A 22999-nucleotide genomic window follows, 5' to 3' on the forward strand; every position below is an offset into this window, starting at 1 on the left:
TGCCTTTAGAAACACTGGTGTGGACCGTGTGTCTATCACAGACGGATGTGGAGCCATAGCAGCCAATCCCTCGTTGGCCGTTACTAGGGCCCTGAGCGGCCGGCGAGGTCTCTCAGAAACCGGCATTGGGCCTTTATGAAGATAATTGTGGCTACATAGGAGCCAATAACGTGCCCCCACAAGCCCTGTGGTGTCCTTTCGAGTTGAAGTGCGGCCAGCGCGAACCCTCTGCTACCAACTGGCGCCGTAGGGCCCCTCGGTTTTGAAGGAACCCTGAACCCGAGAACGGGCACGTACCCCCTCGCTCCCTTGCTATGTCACTGAATCCAAGCGATTAGGGGCCCTTTAGGTAATCAGGGGCGTTTCAGATGACCAGGTGTTTTCAATTGATCAGGGGCCCACCAGGTAACCATGGGCCCCTCTGGTAACCAGGCGTTAAGTAACGAGGAACCCCATCAATAACCAGGGCCCCTCAGTAAACGGGGGCCACTCAGGTAAGTGTAGGAGTCCCGCAGAAGGGCCGGCAAGGTTTCTCAGGTCCGTTTTTTTGACAAGGCTCTTATTGACTCAGGTGCGAGCCCTTTGCCATCAGCAGGGGGCCCTTTCAAGCCTTTTGAGGGCCGTTTAACGTCTCTTGAGTTCCCATTGAGGCCTTCTAAGGGCCCTTTGAGCAGTCGAGGGGCCTTTGAGGCCTTTTGAGGGCCTCTTGACGTCAGCTGAGGACCGTTGGACGCCAGCTGAGGAACGTGTTTTTGGGCCTTCTGATGGCCATTAGACGCCAATGGATGACCCTCTGACACCAACTGGGGCCCTCTGACACCAGCTAAGGGCACTTTAAGTTTGACGCTAGCTCAGGGCCCTCTGGCATTAGCTGGGGGGCCCTCTGACGCTAGCTCAAGGCCCTTTGACGCTCTTTAAGGCCTTCTGAGGGCCCTTGAGGTCTTCTAAGGGCCCCTTGAGGTTTTCTAAGGGCCCCTTGAGGCTTTTTGAGGGCCGCTTGACGCCAGCTGAGGACCGTTTGAGACCTTCTGATGGCCATTTGGCGCCAGCTGGGGGCCATCTGGCACCAGCTGGGGGCCCTCTGTCACCAGCAAAGGACTCTTTAGAGCCTTCGGAGAGCCGTTTGACGCAAGGGCATGGCCCTCTGACGCCAGCTCAGGGACCTTTGACACCCTTTAAGGCCTTCTGACGTCCGTTTGACGTTAGCTGAGGGCCCTTTGAGGCTATATGAGGGCCCTTTAAGGCCATCTGAGAGTCCTTTGAGGTCATCTGAGGGCTCCTTAAGGCCATCTGAGGGCCCTTTGACACCATCTAAGGGCCCTTTGACACCAGATGAGGGCCCTATGACGCTAACTGAGGGCCCTTCGAGGCCATCTGAGGGCCTTTTGAGACAATCTGAGGGCCCTTTAAGGCCATTTGAGGGCCCTTTGTACTCGGTCTTCGGTGGTCTAAGGATTAGTATAACTATTCTATTTGCGTCGGTTTGCGGGTTTTTTCAAGTGCTCAGTTTTTGCAGCGAGCTTTTTCTCTTAGGGCCTGCGAGATAGCCGCGGAACCACATATCTCTTAAGCATTGGCTTCAGTCACAGGAATGCGGCTGATTCACGTGACAAACTCGATGGCGGTCCCTCCATCCCGGAGAAATTCGCCGAGCCGGCGGCCGGCCGGCCGCCGTAAATGCCCAGTCGGTGCAGGTGCTGCCACCTGCGCAGTCGGCCGGCCCGTGCGGCAGTGCGAGGTAGTTCCATCGGCGGCCGCTAGAGAGATATCGCTATGCGCGTCGCGTCTAACCTGACGAATCTACAAAAATTTAGATAACTTTAATAAGAGGGACGGCAAAGCCACAATTCCAACGCTGAATGTTGGGCAAAAGCAAAGGAAGCCAACACAGCCATCTGTATTTACTGTATTTACCCTTTTCAGTCAGCGATAAGCCCCAGCAATCGCACCGCTGCGAAACTCGCAAGCTGTTCACCGTGCAGGGTATTCCGTTATAACCACCCACCAGCTCACGAGACGCGGATGTTACCCTAGAATAGGTAGGACGCGAGAAACGAGTTGGGAAATTTAGGTAGATGTTACACATTTCAAATTTGTGGGAAGTTCTACTTAAATTGCAAGCAATTCAATGACAATTTAGCAAAACCATCTGAGACAAAGGCACATTCAACAGTTCATTGGTCGTTGTCTGATTTAAACGTCGGAAAATAACAAGTATTTCGCGGTATTTAGGCAAGTAAATGCCAAGTGTTTTAGAACAAGTTCTTTGCGGTATTTAGGCAAGTAAATACCAAGTACTTTGGCAGGTTTTCAGTACCTACATTAGCAAGTTTTCAGTACATTACCAAGTAGCAGGTGATACAGCAAGCTGGCAGGTATTCTGGCAAGTTCAACAAGTTTTTCGCGAATATCTAAGCTTCTAGACGTCCGATCAACACGGGACGAACACCAATCGGTCCCAAATTTTCTCCTCAATCATTTTATGGCCAACGCGACGCGTAGCGAGCCAAGATATCTTGTTAGAGGCCCATTTGAGGCGGCCTTCGGCCGCCTCAAATGGGCCCCTTCCTTCGAGTTGGGCCCCCCAACTCGAATGGGGGGGGCACGGGCCCGTGTGCCCCCCCTTGTGTGCGCCCTTGCTGAAGTCGATATGATGTGATTTTATGCCCTCAGCTCGGTGCCAGTCATTGTGCTGTTATGTGCAGGTGTGTGCAGGTAGCCACTCCTCGCTCTCCTGCACGCCGTCAAGAGGACCAGCCCCGGACCTGCAAAAAACATTACCAAGTTTATTAACACAATGCAACATGAAAACATTTCACTAGGCGATGGCAAGCAAACAATCAATGTCTCAAAAGTGACTTTTCTTTGACTGCCTTTTTTATGTGCTGACATGAAGTCTCAAAACATGTACCTATTTTATATTTATGTATTGGTTGCAGGCCTGACTCAGAATTCAGGTGAAATAAGCAAATAACACAATTTATTTCGTTAATATTTTGAATTTGAGTCTGGCATTACTGTTCCATGCACAGTTGCGTCTGCGTATAAAATCATATGAAGCAAATGCATTAGGTAAATAGTCTCAACAAACAGAAATTAGTAGTACCACAGGTGGTATAAATAGAAACCAATATATAGACAAGGACGACGAGCTTGTTTAGTTAGCAAATGTCAATTACATAACTTTTACATAAACAAGAATGGGATTTTCAGCAATAAGCATGTCAGAAATTCTTTTAGATTCAAAATTTTCACCAAAAATTTGAAAGTTTAGATACAGATGATAAAATGTGGCAACAACCAATATTGAAAAGAAGTAACAATAAGCTTCAACTCTGCACGCAAGATGTGCCAAAAAATTGGTGAGAAATCGCTCGTGCTGAATTTTGAAACACGAAAGCCCCTGACGCTTTGACAGTGTGTGATTTTTTTTTTTCCAGTGTGGGAGGTAAACATAGATTGATTTGTTATTTGATGCTATTTTATTTTACAAATAAGTAGTTATTTTCACAAAGTATTAATATTTATAGAAGCTAGCCACTTCCGAAAGAATTTACAACTATTCCAGCTCCTTCTCATTATCTTTTCAACAATGCTAAGGCATTTTACAACTTAACCGCGAGTTCCTGGGGGGGGGGGCGTTAAACGCCCCTACTTTTTTCGCCGGGCCATAGCATAAAAACGGCGCGCCGCAGGCGCGCCAAATTTTTGGTACCTGTAGGGAATTTGTTGAAGTTTATTGTGACAAAGTTTCAAAAAAATCGGTTGGAATTTTTTTGAGATATCGAGGTTTTAGTGACGTCATGATTTTTGAGTTTTCGACCAAAAACGGTATATGTTCAAAAAATCATATAAAATCACAGAATAGACATACAGACATGCCGTAAACGCCATTAGACTGCCAATACCATGAACAATCAAATGGCTATCTTCGATTATTGATTATCGTTCCGCATTTTCCAAAATCGTGAACTGAATCTTGGCAATTTCTCGTGACTACTTCGCGACCATGATAGATGCATTAACCCGCGCCCTGCTGGGGGTCCTGGATTTCCACGCCCTGCTGGGGGGGGGGGGTGTTTGAACACCCCCCCTTGTAACTCGGCTCCTGGGCCACGTAGCGATACGCGGAAGGCGGCGTTCGAAAGAGCGTCAAAAATAATGACGAAATCACTTCGGTCAATTTTTTGGTCAGGTCAAAGGTCAGGTCACCAGAGGCCATTGAAGGCAAAATTTCGCCGATTTCCAGGTCGAATGTCGAAAATTTCCAAGAAGCCAACGCATAACTCGGGAACCAATAGAGCTACAGCGCCGCGGAAAAGCGCATTCGATAGCCCTATTAACGCCCTTTCTGAGCAATTCTCTCAGATTTGACCTAACGTCAACGGTTTTGCCTGCAGGGGGCAAAAACTGCAAAAATAGCCGATTTTTTCGGAAACAGTTTTTCTGCAATAACTTTTGACCCAAGCCTTGTACGAGCTTATTTTTACCGGCATCGTGTTCCTCTCGTCAAGACGCATCGAATGAACTATGACTTGACCTTGAAAGGTCAACTTGAAAATTTGACCTCAGGTCAAGGTCATGACCTGACCGGAAAGGGTCATGTTGCATATCAGTCGATCCATATCGTCGAGCTGAACACATCTAAGGCGTTTTCAGCGCTCTAGCATGCCTCTATCAAAAGTTATTTGCGAAAAACTGTTAGATACCATTCGTGACCTAAGATGACCTCAGGGCATAAACAAGGGTCACGGACACCATTTTCAAGTTCGGTGTGTCTAAACCACTTGTAATTCGGTGTTTGGGAGTGTTTATAATGTCTTTCATCCAAAAGAGGCGCATTTCAATTTTCTCCCATTGACTTATAATGGGGAGGTCGCAAAATTGACCTAACCTTAGGTCATCGATATCAAAATTCTGAGATATACATTTTGTGCATGCTATTGCTCTTAGCAATCGCTGAAAGTTTCAAAGCGATCGGTCACTCGGTGTAGCTATGACAGACATTGAAAGTTTTTATGAGGTGAGGTCACTTCAAGTGACCTGGTGACCTGACCTTGAATGACCTTGGTCTGAAATTTTCACAACATGTGTAGAATTGATGTATGATAAGGTGTACCAAAAACGGCGGCGCTCCGCGCCGCCGTTTTTTAGATATTCGCGAAAAACCACAAGGGGGGGTGTTCAAACACCCCCCCAGCAGGGCGCGGGTTAAAGTCGAACTTTTTGAGCCAAACACGTACACATATGATAAAATGAATGTCAGCATCGTGTTCTACGCCCCAAATTACACATAAAACGTGTGTCACAGGCTGCGAATATCAGTTTTGATTTTCGGGGATATGTGCGTACCCGGTTGACCTGACCTTGACCCTGACCTATGCTTGACTGACCCCTACATGGAGCTGACACTCTTGTAGGCCTTATATGATTGATTGTGCACCGTTTTGACAGAGTTTATGACGAGAGGCGCCCATTGCGAAGTCCTGAAGTCCATGCTACTAAAAGCCCGGTTTCAGGTGTTTGACCTGACCTTGACCCGACCTGTGACCTCAAAATTCAACTTTAAAGTCTCATCTGAAGCGTCTCGTCGCGTTCTTTCGTTTGCCGCCTCGTGCGTTTCACTGCGCCTATTGGTTCTCGAGTTATCGGCTGGGGGCGTTTAACGCCCCCCCCCCCGCAAACGGTGGGTGGCGAAATACCCCAGCAACTGCCGGATTAATATGAGTTTATCACGCTCCCTTTGAAAGCCAAAAATGACAAAAAAAAAATGGTTAAGCCGGGTTGGACTGAAACGTGGCTGCTCTGCCTATGATACTCATGCTTATACAGTTGAATTGAATACCTGAGCTGAACTGCTGAAGCTGGTCATTCTTCATGATCTCTGAGACAAGTGTGTGAATGCCACTTATGTGTATGCTTTTCCGATCTTCAAACACATAAAAAGTGATATTATTATAAAATAAACAATATTCAAACTCTGTATAACAATACACGCAACGGCTGCGTTACAAAGGTGCCGTTACAAAGGGGTGCCGTTACAAAGGCTATACCCCGATCTACATCTACATCTACACGCAACGGCTGGAAAACACTACGCCGGTGCGCCAGAATTGACAGCATCGCCTGAATCTCAGCGACCAATCAGCTTTCGACCATCCCAGTGACGTCATGTTGGCAGCATTTGGTAGCGATTTTCCGCTTATGGCCCGGTAAAGGGACGGACCCCCCCCTGATCAAAACGCTATATACTCTGTTTTACATGCAAATACTCGTATAATGTGAGAACGAACTTCAGGGACACCCTGCACTGTATACTGGTGGTGTGTCCGGTGTGTCCAAGGCTATAGAACTCGGGTGTGCCGCCAGGTCTGCCGGAGCTGCGCCGGGCCATCTGCGACTTTCACCTACGACACGACCACATCCAGCTGGATGCCGATTACATGCTCGTCGGCCCCGGCTCCAAGGAGCTCCTTTATCTAACCATGAGTGTCTTCAACGGAGGTCAGTGCTTGGGGTACCTATTCCACATCAGATTGAAAGCAAATTGGCTGCTTTGTGCCAGGGGGTTACGGTTCTATGCTGCCACATAGGGAGGGCTCAGGAGACAGATGACGTCACGGGGTGTCAAGGTTTTGTGGATTTTTATGACTTTGTTGTGCAGTAAATTATCTTTTTTTAGGCTCTAAGGGAGCCTAAAGGTTAATATCAAACTGCCTTAGGGTATAAAATCCTCGGAAGATTAATATTGGCGAAGATTGGTAGACACCCGCTGACGTCATCTGTCAAGGTCACCGATGTAAACAAACGGCTAACCATTCTACCTCCTATATACGGCCTTGCTTTGTGCCATTTCATCCAGGGTATATACAACATGAATTACGACGACGTATTTGGAACTGTCAGACGTGTCTCGAAGAGCTCCAATATTTTTGCGTGTATTAGCGTTTCCGAGTCATACCCTAACTCAATATGCATATGAATTTGTTCCTAATTTCACGCAGATAAGTCTAGATGTATTTGCATTGACGATAGATAAAGTAGCTGACCAATATAAGCTTGCAAAGTTAAGGATTTTTTGGCCTAGTTATTTAAAAATTTACTTACTATCGGTGTCGAACAGCTCTCGATTTTTCACCGTCGGTCTCGCGCTGATCTTCAAGAAAGATCTTTGCGTTGCAATTGAGCCCGGAACTTGCCATTTGCAAAGGCAGACACCATCAAATCAAAGATGAATGATTGTCAAGTCTCCATGAGTATGGCTGATCTGAGGAAAATTATTAGCCTTGAAGTTGAAGAACGCGTCGCTTGTAAAGTCAAGGAGATCGCAGAACAGCTATCATCTGACATGAACGCTATGATGCGCGGTGTTTTTGAAGAAATGGAAAGGTTGGGGAAACGCCTTAAAGACATTGAAGTGAAATGTAACGCCCTTGAGGAAGGTTCGGCTCAACTAGCTCAAACAGTGAACAAGGAGGTGAAAAGGATCGAACCGAGCGCAACTGTAATCGAAGTTGAACCAAACGCCACAGAGCAGAGAAGTCAGCGGGGCAACGAAAAGGAGCCAAGCATTAAAGGGACTATCCCACCTTTAACATGGGGTTTGAGTTGAGATAGCCAAGTTTGCGGCGAGGTTCAGAAACCACTATCTATCTAGGTTGCAACCCCCGCGGCCTCTTGGTGTTGAAGAAATTCGTTCCCTTCATTTGAAAATGGGCCTTGTACAAGGCCCTATCTTCAACATGGAGCGACCGTTAGTGTGACGTCACCTCGTTTAGTCATTCTGATTTAAATGGGTTTGTTCGTTGAAAAATCGCTTAAAACTTGGTCTGAACTTTGTTGTGGTGCCTACAGAGTAAAAAGAATCAGCTTTATGACAGTAATGTGGCCTGGGGAAGGAGGTAATTTTGGGCTGTGACGTCACATATTTGAAAGTTTGTGTTTGGAATATGGGAAGCCTAAGATGTTTAATGAAAAATAAATGCCAGAACCGTGTTCCTGGTCATCCAATCTATAAAGTCGGGCACAATTTAACTGGTTTTAACAACATTTTAGAAGGTGGGATAGTCCCTTTAAGATGGATGCGGTCCCCTCAGAGTTAACATCCAGCAGTGACAGTGATTGGACTGTAGTCACGTCCAGACGCAAGAGAAAGGCCACAGGCTTAAGACCTCGTGGTGCACTGCTGCTCGGAGGTGACTATAGGCCTGTACACATTCAGCTGCTGTGCTGTTGCCAGCCAAAAATCACTCACACTATTGGCTGAAAAATTGATGACGTTATGTTGCACATGCAACATGACGTCACCTCTCTGCTGCCGGCAGCATGGGCTGACGGGCTGTGCTGCTACGAGAAAGCAAGTGCAGAGATGCCGAGCCGTCAGCAAAAGCCATAAATGACGCATTTAGACACTGGTAGTGGCGCATGAAAGCAAATCACGTGCCAGATTTTTATTGAGCACTGCAGATAAATGAAATTTGGACACCATGTTGGCGCTATTCACATATATTTGGTTTCATAATTAATTGTCGATACAAGAAAAATACTTATTACTTTCGCACATTGTCAGTAAATATTTTGATAATATATCTAACTGCTTAAGTATTGTATTGATAAAGAACATGAAGATGAGACGAAATATTTGTTTACAACGCCATATTTGTGAGCAGTCAGCCAGTGCTGACATTTCTCATCAACCAAATGTATACAGTTCCGTCAGCCAGAAGCGGTGGGCGGAGCCTATTTCAGCTGACAACAGCACAACAGCTGAATGTGTACAGGCCTAATGTGCGTCGAGTCTCATACCCTGCCAGAGAAGAGTTCGAGTTTGAGGAATGTGTACACTTCTACTCCCAGACTAAGGCTACGATCAGTGATGTTAGACACCATGTTGACGAACTTGTACGCATTAACAAGGCTAAGAAAACTGACATAGTTGTCATGACTGGCGAAGAAGATGTGCTCACACGAAGTACAGATTACATCGTAGAAGAACTCGGTTTGCTCGTCTCTGAGGTCAAGAAGAACCCTCGAGTCGCTGATGTAGCGATCTGTTCGGTCATAGAGAGACGTGATGTCTGTCCCAGTATGACACGCAAAGTTCAGGAGCTGAATGACAGTATAAAACAGCTCGTCAAGTGTGAAGGTGCTAGATACTTGGAACTACACCTTTTTACGGCCAAATATAGAAATAGTGCACACAGTTCAGAAATAGTGCAACCATTTCGACAGTTCGGCATAGTGCACCGCTTCTTGGGCCGAGTGCATGAAATTCAGTAATAGTGCACACGGCTCCGAAACAGTGCAAGCAATTTAAAAGAGAATGCATTCATTTTCAGTAGTTGCGATTTCAGTTTCGCCAGAGTGCATTGCTTCGTCATATGCATTGGTATTCGGCGTACCGCAGAGCAATTTAGTTAACCTTCAAGCGAATTCGGTGCCCCATCTAGAAAATATTTTTGACAACGCTCTTGCTGTTCATCAAGTGTAGCGTGGTGCTGTTCAAACAAGCTGCTAATGAAATTTTACTAAATTATTGAAATTTTACTGCTAATGAAAATTAATGAGATTTTAATGAATGTAATGAAAAGGCCCAATTTAGGCGGCAGTGCACACATTTCAAAAATAGTGCAGGCGATTTCGACAGTACGGCATAGTGCATTGATATATTGAATCGCGGCACGATATTCGCCATATTGCAGCCATTTCGTCATAGTGCAGGTTTAAAGTGACCCAGGTTCAGGCATATTAGACATATCGCACATTATTCGTCAGATCGTTTCAATTTCGGGGTCCCGCATGTAATTTAGGCACTGTTCAGTAACACGGCATTGCATAAATAAGTAATAACAATTTTTATTTGACATTTCACGCTACCTGAGCCTCCAATGACACTCGTAGTCAGTCAGCAACGCAAAAAAGTCAAGTAGCCAGCTGCACTGCTCTGGATGCAAAAGGTAGAGGGTATTTAATGTTTCATCTGGGTGCCTTAGCTTCAATCATATAAGACATAGTGCACATAATTCGTCGGGTGCTTATATATTCGGCATGAGCAATATTTTTTCGGCTTTGTTCAATCAAATTCGCCATGATGCTGAAAGGCGATAACAAGAATCCATAGCATTTCTGATCTTTTTGAACCAGCAACGAAGTTATGCACCCGATTCAGAAGCCCTGAATGCCACGTGACCGCCACTCGACCGTGTCACCGAGTTCTTAGAGCGAGACTAATGATAAGTTAATTCCTGAGAGCTGAAACTGCATTTGAGCAGGTTTTTGACCAAGATTCACGCTACTCTTGACAGGCAGATAGGGGCTTTCAAAAATATTTTCCCAATCCAGCAGCGAATTCACTTGAACATCGCCTAAATCGCTTTGCTGGACGCCGACTATCAGGCCACATGACGAAACCGTGCACTATGACGAAATTGAACCTACGGCTCATTGAATTTGAACGCACCATCTTCTAAATTGATTGCTCTTCATTTGAAACGTGTGCACTATTACCGAATATCATGCACTTGGCCGAACTAGAGGTGCACTATGCCGAACTGTCGAAATCGGTTGCACTATTATACTGAACTGTGTGCACTATTTCTATATTTGGCCGTAAAAAGGTGTAGCGCATTTCACGTTCACGTGACATCCCACATTCTTCATTAGCTCCAGAGCTTTGCTGAGGGCTTAAGTTGCGTAGGAAGGTGAGATTTGTTTACATAATCGCTTATTTATACCGTGCTGGATTTATTTGAACGTTGCCGTAAGCACATGCCGTATGTCGAATTTGAATTAACCTGACGAATTATTATTTGCACTAAGTCCAATATGTCTAACCTGAGCCACTTTTATCTGCACTATGACGGAGTGGGGTGCACAATGACGAATATCGTGCCGCGATTCAATATATGAAGGCACTATGCCGAACCGTCGAAATCACCTGCACTATTACTGAAATGTGTGCACTTCCGCCTAAATTGGGCGTAAAAAGGTGTACGAGAGAGACTGATGGAATGCAAATATGGAGGGATCAACAAGACTGGCCTAAAGCTGACTGCAGAAGTGGCCAGAAATGTGGCTCAGCTAGTGCTCAGCGAAGTTCAGGGTTTTTTTTTAGAGTGAAACGAGGCAGTTCTAGAGCATCGGTAACTGGAACAGCAACAGAACAGAAGAAAAGTAATGTTGGACTCCGTATTGGTCACGTTAACGCCAGATCTCTTTTCCCGTCTATTGATGATGTTGCGAGTATGCTAGGCACATGGTCATTAGATATTTTATGTGTTAGTGAAACCTGGCTGTCACCCCAAGTGAGCAATGACTTTTTGATATTCCCTGGCTACAACATAATTCGCCGTGACCGTGAGAGGGACGGAGCCAGCTTCAGAGGCGGTGGGGTGTGCATAATATACCGAGAGAGCCTTCGCGTTGAAACAATGTTGGTACCGACGAGCAGCCCCTCGTCACTGGAGTCGGCGTGGATCAGTGTCTGCTGCAAAAACACAGTGCTGGTTGGGGTGACTTACCGACCACCGAGCGCGTCAGATTCTGCAGCTCTGGACGAACTGCAGTCTCAGCTGGCTTATGCCGTGGGTACCGGCAAGCCTATCTACGTGCTGGGAGACGTCAACTTTGACCTCCTCCGGCCGACTAAACCTGACGTTCGCAAGTACTATTGAGCGCAGAATCCGCGCTCATACCGGGACCGAAGCGGGACAGGTCTGGTGTATCAGAGAGTGTACCGATAGTGCGCTGCGGAACAGTATCCCATCCAGGCGGCTGCTGTCTGGTGAACTTGGGTCAGCCGCCGCACGGAAGGCAGCCACCCCGGCCTCCCTCCCCGCGAGTGGGGGAGGGAGCCGGGGAAGGGGAGCGATTCATGCAGTCGCAGCCCGCGCGGAGTTAGTGCGGCAGTGTGTACTAGAGGTGTCAATTTCAGAAATTTCTTGTCCGATGTCCGTCCAATGTCCAAAATCCTAGCTCACTTTTGTCCGAAAAATGTCCAAGGCATGGATTTGTCCGAAAACTGTCCGAAAGCTGGATATGGAAAGAGAGGGTTGGGGAATTGATCTATAGGTTTATGTTTGTATGTACCACATGATAACTAAACCAGTATAACGCCTTTTGGGGCGACTAACGGAGCGAGCGAGAGGGTGGGCCTCGCACGTGCGAAATCGCGAGGGGGTACCTCCAGCTGACTTGTGCACGGCACCCTACTAACCGGTATCTAGCGATGTGCCAAATTTGAGCACAATCGGCCCAGCCGCTCTCGAGATCTGGAAGCGGCACCCTGCACGTGCGCACGTGCAAAATGGGTCCCAACTGACTTGTGCACGGCACCCTACTAACCGGTCCCTAACCATGTACCAAATTTGAGCGCAATCGGTCCAGCCGTTCTCGAGATCTGGAATCGACCCCTGCACGTGCGCACGTGCAGCAGCACCCCAACTCTGGCACATAGATATGCATTGCCTAGTGGGTGCCTACCTACATGCCAACTTCCAGCGCAATCGGCCTAGTAGTTACCGAGATATTGCAACAATTACAAAAGTGACACCTCCTCGTTTTCCACGTGGCACGTGCATAAGGGGTCACCCACATGCATCGGGAATAGTCCAATACTTGGTAGAAGGAATGAAGCTACCCTACAAAAATTACCGCGTGTAAATCGGTCAAGTGGTTGCTGAGATATAAGCGTCGCAAAAGCGTGACCACGGCCGCTCATACTCAGAAATTTCCGTTAACCTAAGGAAAGACTACGTGCTCGCTTCGCTCGCTCCGTAATAACAGATCCGCCATCTGGTTTTGAGTGCAAAATTAAAAATATTGCAAACTAAAAATGTTGAAGCAATATCATATGCAGTAGGGACAGGGGCGTCGACGCGTAAGGAAAACTGGTCCGACTTTTTCTCGGGGGGGCCCCCACCGGTGGGGGCCCCCAGGTGTCGAGGCGCAGCAGGGCCCCCGCGGTCTCTAGCAGGGCCCCTCGAGCCGCAGTAGGGCCCCCGCGGTCTGCAGCAGGGGCCCCCGCGAGCCACAGCAGGGCACCGCCTAGTCGAAAAAGTGGTCCGACTAGTCGGAAAAGTCGGACCGGTGTCGACGCCCCTGAGTAGGGAATGGGCATTAGGGCAATAGGCCTAATCTGATATACAACACAAGAACAGCATATTGAGACAAGCCTATTCTGCTTCAAAATGTGCTACAGCCTACAACTGAAGCTGAGTAAGCAGGAATAATGCAAAACATTGCATATCCCTCCAACTCACAACTATTTTGAACTTGCGTTCTCAAATATTGACTTCATGCCACATCCCTTACACTAAGCCACTTGATGATGAATCAATACAGCAATAATGCAAGCAGCTAGTCACTTACAATAATGATGCATATCTTCATCTTATATCGCACTGGTTGAGATGTAAAATAGAACTCTTCTTGCAAAAGCAAAATAGTTCATGTGAGAAGAAACATGTGAGATAGGTACATCTGGAAGAAACGTGCTCTTCACTGAGCCACACATCTCTGAATATCCAAAAGAATAAGCGATCACAAAAAATAAAAATACCTGCTATGATTTAACACAAATTCACTGAAATTCACAAGCAAAAAGAAGTTGTATAAATCCTTGGTAGAATGAAAAACACATTTCATGCTACCATTCTCGGTAGCATGGAACATGGTATCGGGCTTTGAGTCGATGTGAAAGTAAATCAATAATATAACGTCATAATCATAGAATTTGTCCTATTGAAGTGCATTTACCATTAATTGTTTGATTTAAATTCAATATGTATTTAAAACTATCATAATTTTTCAAAAATAATGCAATTGTAAAGCAAAATTACTGTATTAATTGTTTTAGACGTCATTTTTTGTCTCCTCCGATTCTAATCGGGAGGCCATCTTTCCTTAGGTGACGTTAATGACGCTTTCGCCGCATTTCATCACCTTTTGGTAATCATTTTATTGATAGGCTATCGGCATATTTTAATATTTTATGTAGCATTGTATTCGATATTTCGGCACGGATATTTTGGGGGGAAGGGGTAGAAGGGGATGACTTTTATGATAGGAGGTTCTAGGTAAGACTCTTGTGCTACTTGGCACACCTTGATACCTATTTGCAATTTTCTTCAGTCTCTTTTCTGTTAACTTTCCAGTGAGGCAAAACTATTTTTGGATTCCCTACTTTACTGCTTTGGTGTCTGGTGCTTCCCACAGGTCAATTTTATATCATATTCAATATTCATAACTGTGTTATCTAATGATGGGCTTGCTGACAACAATGTCACATATTGGCTATTGCTACTTGTAAACACATTTTCAAGAGTTAAAAGTTGGCAGAGTACATGTGGGTATGTACCTACCTTATTTGACTCAGGGTTACCCGCTAAATGCAATCACGTTTATGTTCATTCTGCACTATGATTGTGAATGATGTATGAAGCACCTATTCCCTGCCAATTTTGATGACATGTTTTGCAATTTGGATATTGATAATGGAAATAAGTTTGGTCTTTAACTTATTTAAGAAATTTGTAACTTTCAACTAGTTTTCCGAATATGTCCGATGTGTTTGTCACTTGTCCGTCCGATTTCCGAATCGGAATTCGGAAATTTTCGGAATTCCAAAATTTTCGGTTCCGATTGACACCTCTAGTGTGTACTGTGTATATTGGGATGATTTCTCAAGCAAAGTTTTGGGCTTGCTTGAAGTCCACTGATCACGGTGGCTGTTAGCGGGGAGCGGGCCCGGGGGGTATCAGCAGATAGCTGTTCCCCTACACAGGCAGGCCACAGACATGTTGAAACGGTGTATTACTGTAATATGGCCGACCAGCCGGGGAAAGACCCCTTTCTGTAGGAATGCGATTAAAGAGGATTCTGTGTTTTAAGGTGTGCCGTTACGTAGTTTCGGATCGTCCTTAAATTCCTCGCCCTCTTTTCTCTCACCGCAACGTTTTATAGAAAAACTCCTGATGGTTTTGGCCTTGCTCCTTGCTCTTAACCTTGCTCTTCCAGACCATGAGCACGCTTTTTATTAACTATAAATGGAAGTTTGCCATGTTTCTCAAAAATGCTCAAGGTTAAAAAAAAATCCGTTCCTATCAAATAAGTACCGGAAGCACAAATCTCACCGGAAGTCTGAGCCGAACTATAAGCGAAAATGGCACAACTTCCCTATGGCCACCGCCATTCTGTCTGAACTAGACTTTTTGTTTCTTCAAACTATATGGTAACATAACGTCAATGTGACATAACAATTCACATTTATTGGGCATGCGTCACGAATGCGTGCCCCTCGGTATTACCGTTATGAAAGTTGCCCGAATCGGCGCTTAAGAACTTTGCAATTTAAAAATTTAACCCTCGCCCGTGGACGGCATTTCGCCATCCTTTCCAGTGGAGGGGGGGGGATACAACCCCTTCTGCCGTTTTGAAACGCGTCGTCGTAGAGCTTAGCGGAAAAACAGCGTATTGCTCTCGACGAGAGCTCGCGATTGCGCATATTACTTTTGACCATAGGTCAATATTTGACCTAGGTTTGGCAGGTTAAAGATCAAAGTTCGGGAAAATCGGCATTTTTAACTTTGCGCGCCTGTAGCGTCGCCGCTATGGCAGATATCGTCATGGAATTTTCACTATCGTATTTCTGGATGAATTTGGTGCATTTTGGTGTATAGTTTGTCACATTTTACGCGATAACTTCCGGGGCCACAGCGCCCGGAAGCCGGCGGGGTCCCGTTCGCGCCCCGGGTGGTCGAAAATGCCGTCTGACAGTTGGGGTCGGAAATGTAATCTAACCTGTCGGCGACTTCTCCTTGACCCTGAGACGCTCAATAAACCAAGTGCCCGAGCTTTATTTGGCCGTCAGATTCGAATTCAGGGCCAAAAATTACCGCCGGAAAGTCAAACTTCAAGAGGTTACCACAGGTCACTGACCTGAACTAGACCTGACCTGACCTTGACCCTACATAGGCCAATGGAGGGTGTGTCAGTGCCATGTCAGTCACTTTTGACCCAAACAATGCCAAAGTGTAACCGATATCATCGTTAAAAGCACGAAAAACTACGATTTCGTGCAAAATCGGCCTGATCTTGTTACCTTTGTGACGTCATAGCTCTGTTACCTGACCTGACCCGGTCATTTTTTCGCCAAAAGTTGCGCAAAGGATGGTCCATAAGGTAGCCGGAAAGCTGGCGGCACTACGTGCCGCCTTTTTTCGCTATTCGTAAAAAACCTCAGGATGGTGCAGGACGGACACGGAATGAGCCACTCACTACACAGGACGGACGCGGGGGCAGAGGTTCGGAGCCTCTCCGCTCTGACTCAAGCTCTGCGGCGACATTCGGGCCCACAGCAGCGAAGTGGGCGTTCAGCCGGTCAGCCCACTGTACTGCCTCCACACCAGATCCTGTTTTTGCATTTTCCTGGCCTTTGGACGATATGAGAAACCTTTTGATGTCTTTCCACGATTCATTACGTGACCGCCTGAAAGATGACAGGAAGAATGCCGTCCTTGCTCGACTGAACGCGCTTTTCACCTTGTTTCGACATGTACGATATAAATCTCTCAGCTCTTGTGACGGGTTGTAATGTAGAGCGATTCGTGCTAGGTCCCGTTCACGCATGATGGCCCTCAATTCCGCATTGTTCCTTAGCCAAGGACATGGCGGGTGTTTTGGTTTAATCGTAACCTTGGGCATATGCAAATCAATGAGTGGCGTCCATACTTCAAGCCATGCTCTCCATTTGGCTTGAGATCCTTGAGCATCTGTGACTGCTGTCCAATCAGCTAGGATCAGATCTAAACATAATGCGTCTGGCACCAGAGAACGCGTCGTTCTGATAGTGACACAGGGCCGCCGACGCCGTTCTCGCCCAATAAATGTCTCTGCGATGACTAGGTCGTGATCGGTCCAGTTGCAAGGAACCACTGCGACCGACTTGACGTCTGTAACATTTTTCACGATCAGGTGGTCAATAAGAGTGCCTGATTCTGGCCGGGTTGCCGTGCGTACGAGCTGCTGCAGACTGAGATCATCTAGTACCTGCATGTACTATTGAGCGCAGAATCCGCGCTCATACCGGGACCGAGGCTGGACCACGGCGGGGCAGGCCTGGTGTGTCAGAGAGTGTACCGATTAGTGTGATGCGGCACAGTATCCTTTGAGGGTCACGGAATGACATGACCTGGCTGTTTCTGTTCCGAGTGGGGCGGAAAGCCGGGGAAGGAGAGCCGCAGTGTGCGGCCGCAGCCCGCGTGGAGTGTGTGCGGCTAGACGTCGACGTGAGCGTGATGGCACACCTCAGTGATCTTGACAAGGGCAGGCTCATCTTCCTTTTCGATCAAGGTCACTCTGTCAAGCAGGCGGCAGAGATTCTCGGTGTAGCTCTAACTACTGCCAGACGGTGGAAACACCGTTATGAGCAGGAAGGGGAAAGGGGTTTGAAAGCGCGCTATGATAAGTGTGGAAGAAAACGGAAGACGACGGAGGAGGAAGACAGGCGCATGGTGGAGGTTCGTACTTTTCTTTTATTATTTGTTGCTGTTGTCTCTGCATTTCTAGGTCAAGACGAGCGTGTAGTATCAGATGACTAATCAGGCCAGCATAATGATAATATCGGGCCATAATGACTAATCGGGCAAGCATATAATTATAATATGTCGATTAAACAGCATGTCTAATTGATTAAACGTGTCAAACTATTTAATGAGGTTAGTGCTTGTACGAGGAACATGTTTATAAATAGTAGAAAATGTAAAAGCACGGCCTTTTTTCCTCGATAATTACCAAAACTAATGCTGTACAAATATATACTTTACTTGACAGAATGTAATATTTATTTCGACCACAGGTCTTTTTCAAACATTTTCAAATTAGAAAAGTGTCAAACTATTTATTTCAAGATAGGATTGATAATAATAGCGAGTATTTTTTTCGCATCTCGCTTAATGTCGCAAGAGCCACAGCTCAAACGTTTTATGCTCATGTTGAATGCTTGTAAAGTTTGTGAGACAAAATCGGAGCACATAAAAAATCGAACCAACTGAACAATGGTTGGCGGTTTCCTGCCCTCTGGGTGTCTAAGAGACAAAACCTAAGATAAACGTTTTATGGTCTTTGTGTAACAGGTCAAATGCCAGTAAACGTTGGATTGCACAAGTCATATCCAGGTAGATATCGTTTTTGCCCAGCACGCCGTCTTCCCCGCACTCTTGCAAACGGTTCCATGTCAATTCCACCAGTGACATTTCAAGCAGGTCAAACCAGTGACAACTACTCAACCAGAGACATTTCAATCAGTGACGACTCAACCAGTGACATCTGAACCAGTGACAACTGAACCAGTGATAACTCAACCATTGACAACTCAACCAGTAACAACTCAACCGGTGACAACTCAACCAGCGACATTTCAACCATTGACAACCAGTGACAACCAGTGACAACCAGTGACAACTCAACCAGTGTGCTAAATGCATTGGCTCTATTGTAACAAACCACGTTGGTTAAGTTGTCACTGGTTGAGTTGACTGTATATCCTTGTGAACATGTGCATTTTTTCATTGTTGTTAAATATGTCTTTACTACTCCGGCAGGTTGTTTTTGCCCTCCGTGGAGGAAATGCGCCCCGACGAGGAACGACCCTGGACTCTAATGAAAGACAACGCCCCTATCCACACAGCGAGGGCAGTCAAGCGGTGGTTCGAAGACCACGCAGACTCAGTAAGTGGCATCATAAACCTACCAGTAAAACGCCTTTTGGGCGAAGAACGAGCGAGCGAGATAGTGAGCCCTGCTCGTGCGGAAGGGCGAGAGGGTACTTCCAACGGGCTTGTGCAAAGCACCCTTCTAACCGGTCACTAGCGGTGTACCAAATTTGAGCGCAATCGGCCCAGCCGTTCTCGAGATCTGGGAGCGCCTCCTGCACGTGCGCACGTGCAGTAGCACCTTAACCGCAACACATGGGAATGCATTGCCTGGTGGGTGCCTACCTGTATGCCAAGTTTCAGCGAAATCGCCCCAGTAATTACCGAGTTAGTAAAATGGGAACAAATTTGACACCTCTTATTGTTGTATTTTGCACGTGCAATGGGGGCGACCCACATGCATCGAGAGTATCCTATTTTTGGTAGAAGGGATGCTGCTACCCTACAAAAATTACCACCAATCAATCGCCCAAGCGGCTGCTGAGATATGAGCCTCTCAAAATCACTACTTTTGCAAAACAGCTTGAACACCCTCGACTTTTCACGTGGCACGTGCCACGACGGTCACTGAGATGCATCAAAAGTAGTCAATTACGGGGTAGAAGGGATGGGGCTACCCAGCAAAAAAGACCGCAGGCCAATCGGTCCAGCGGTTGCTGAGATATAAGCCTCTCAAAAGCGTTACAGGCCGGGCCGGGCCGGGCCGCTCATACTGAGATTTTCCCGTTATATTGAAAAGACTCACTTCGCTCGCTGCGCTCGCTCGCTCGTAATTATATTATATATTAACACATGGTTTCCCGTGTGTAAATGGTTTTAACGCACGACGTGGATGGATTGGAGCACGAGTGTGTTAATGCACGAGTGAAACGAGTGCATTAACGCACGAGTGCTCCATTCCATCCACGAGTGCGTTAAAACCATTTATGCACGGAATCCATGTGTTAAACTAATTAATACATGCTTAACGGTGCGAATTTAAATTAAAATTAATCTTAGTCCATGACATTAAAAGGGCCTTTTATGGGAATTCTTAGAAGAAAGTCAATGACCCTTCCGAAAAACTTCAGTCGAGAAATTCATCACTGCACGAGCGTGCACCAATTTAAATTGGTGCACGGCTACCTTCGAATTAACGCACGGTTAATCTCCAGTGAACGCACCGTAAAGTATGTATTAATTATACTTAATACACGGTTTCCCGTGCATAAATGGTTTTAACGCACGAGATGAGTGATTAGAGCACGAGTGTGTTAATGCACGAGTGAAACGAGTGCATTAACGCACGAGTGCTCTTATCACTCATCGAGTGTGTTAAAACTATTTATGCACAGGGAAACTGTGTATTGAAAATATTAATATATGCTTTAAGGTGCGATTCCAGGCAATCGCCATGCTAAACTAAAGGGCTTTTATTTTGGGGCCACAGGGGCTTGGTGTTTTAGGGATATAGAAAATTGTGAACGCATGCTTACACGATAGCAGCACTCTGAACTGTTAAATTATGTTTGTGCATTAAGTGTATGGTTATGCGATAAATCATCTCATTATTGACGAAATTTGATAGTTCGAAAATATATCCATTTGTTTAATATAGGCGTGCGTTAATATATATTAACACATGGTTTCCCGTGTGTAAATGGTTTTAACGCACGACGTGGATGGATTGGAGCACGAGTGTGCTAATGCACGAGTGAAACGAGTGCATTAATGCACAAGTGCTCCATTCCATCCACGAGTGCGTTAAAACCATTTATGCACGGAAACCATGTGTTAAACTAATTAATACATGCTTCACGGTGCGAATTTGAATTAAAATTAAACTTAGTCCATGACACTAAAAGGGCCTTTTATGGGAATTCTTAGAATAAAGTCAATGACCATTCCGAAAAACTTCAGTTGAGAAAGTCATCACTGCACGCGCGTGCACCAATTTAAATTGGTGCACGGCTACCTTCGAATTAACGCACGGTTAATCTCCAGTGAACGCACCGTAAAGTATGTATTAATTTCGATTAACGCACGCTGAATTTCATTAGAGCACGCTCGTGGCAATAACGCACTGGCTCTCCCAAATTCGACAACTTCGAATCCCCAGTGAACGCACCGCAAAGTATGTATTAAAGGGACACTCCCACCTTAACATTAGTTTTGAGTTGAGATAGCCAAATTGGTGGCCATGGCCTGCAAATACCGGTTTGGGCACTCACAACATCGACAAATGCTTTAATTCGGAGATATGGAATTTCAAACTTGCAGTTTTCGGATTCTAAGGGGCTAGTGCATTGGTATGCCCCCTTAGAATTTATGACGTCAGCGGAGATCTAACGATTTTTAAATCTTTACTAAAACGTTTGGTAGCACGCGGTGGTATATGCTGCTTTGCGCGCAACAAATGCCGCACTTTCAAATAAAGTCGCTAGGAACAGCGGAGATCCCAAAAAGTAAACAAAAGTAAAAGTCTAATATCTTGAAAACCAGTGAATATTTTTTGATGAAATTTGGTAGATATTCGTTTTCGCTCTTTCTGAACCGAGCGACATCACTTTCGTGCCAATTCATTAACTTTTTTGAAGGTGGGAGGGTCCCTTTAATATATATTGAAAAGACTTCGCTTCGCTCGCTGCGCTCGCTCGCTCGTAATTATGCCCGCAAACTCAAAACCCGCCTGCGAGGTCCAGTGTGGGGCGGCCTTAAAGGAAGACTGCCACCTTCAAAAAGTTTTCTCAGATCGGCCTATGATTTATTCCCTGGACAAAACAAAATTTTAGAATTCACCTGACAAAGTATCATCACGTGAATCGCGAAAAAAATTGTCGATTTTCATACAATTATCAATCGGTTAATGTGTAGCGACAATGTTTACACATCACTAGACTTCAAGGTCATAAGATTATTACATTTTATTTAAAAAAGTAAGGTATTTTATGATTTACTAATATATGATTTCATGAGAAATTGGCCATGTTTAATTTATTTTGCATTTAAGTTCGTAAAACATTAAAAAAAATCATGGCTCATTTGGAATGGGTCTGGCCCATGTTAAACCCCATTTCCCACACTTTTTTGGAAAAAATGAACTACTGAATATATAAGTTTAACTTTTATTTTGACACTCCAAAATTCTTCTCTGATCTCGAAACAATCAAAGTTTTGACATATATTTACCAAAAGATAAGAAAATTCATGTTTCAAAGTTATCGATAAACAGTAGAGATGTCGGTTTTCTTGGACTAAAAAAATGGCATCCAACTGAACTTTGGTCTCCGATTTCTCGCAAACGGGTTCGAATTTCGGAAAACCGACTTCAGTCTGGGACATAGGTGGCCCAGCTCTAGTGAAAACCGTTTTGTGGAAAAAAGGTGGCAGTCTACCTTTAAGTTGTAGTATGGTTTAGCTAGGTGACCGGTGACCTGATGGCATTATTTAAAAAAATCTTGAGATGCTGTGTATTTATTTATCTGTTTATTCATTTTCACCCCAACAGCAATGCATCCCAATTAGAGGAGGCGAGGCCTACGGCTATGTGCGGGAGGCCGCTTTGCCCCTGGTCGCCTCGTCCCCGCCTGTTATAAACTTGTTGAGATTACTTAAACAATTATTTAAAAAGTTCTTAAGATGCCTTACAAAATTGCTCAGTAATGATCAAACACTTTCCAACAGGTGTTATTCGTTGCACCATACAGCTTCATAGTCATGACCGATGTGTCAACCTATATCACGTTACAGTGAGTAATAAACATGGTTTTATTCGCAGGTTTGTGCCATCCCCTGGCCCTCAATGAGCCCAGACCTGAACCCTATCGAAAATGTGTGGTCTCTAATGGTTCATGAGCTGGAGGAGGAGCTGCGCCAGCCGGCCCGGCAGCTCAACCAGGACGAGCTCTGGGCCTCCGTCTTGGCGAAATGGGAGGAGCTCCGCCGCCGCCCCGGCTACTTCCGGAGCCTGGTGGCCTCGATGAGGCAGCGGCTGGAGGCCGTGCTCCGAGGCAGCGGGCGGCCACACCTCCTACTAAACCGTTCTGTTTTTTTTTGTCATCTTATGTTAAAGAACAGTGTTTTGTTTATAAATTTTACTTATGTTACCTACATGTGATTAGTGTGCAAGATGTATATTAGTACAAATGTGACTCAGTGACAAGAGGCTGATGCCTGATTTTTTTTTCGTGATGTGATATTCAGGGGGCTTGAACCGTCTGAACTATTAGTGCGAGCTAGGAGTGCTATGATCAGCAGCACTTGTATATATCATCGCTGGATTATGTGCAGTGAGAATAGACTTGATTATT

General features: G+C 45.7%; 1 protein-coding gene across 1 annotated transcript in view; it reads left to right on the top strand.

Moving 5' to 3' along the window:
• LOC122379094 (aspartate aminotransferase-like) overlaps window positions 1–22999 on the top strand; it is a 250586-nt gene that overhangs the window by 100598 nt on the left and 126989 nt on the right. The window contains exon 3 of the mRNA XM_043361024.1: window positions 6370–6504. Within this exon, the coding sequence (XP_043216959.1) occupies window positions 6370–6504 (135 nt within the window). The remainder of the gene's footprint in view (window positions 1–6369; window positions 6505–22999) is intronic.

Source organism: Amphibalanus amphitrite, unplaced genomic scaffold (genome assembly GCF_019059575.1).
Source record: "Amphibalanus amphitrite isolate SeventyFive unplaced genomic scaffold, NRLGWU_Aamphi_draft 000071F_arrow, whole genome shotgun sequence".
Taxonomy (NCBI): domain Eukaryota; kingdom Metazoa; phylum Arthropoda; class Thecostraca; order Balanomorpha; family Balanidae; genus Amphibalanus; species Amphibalanus amphitrite.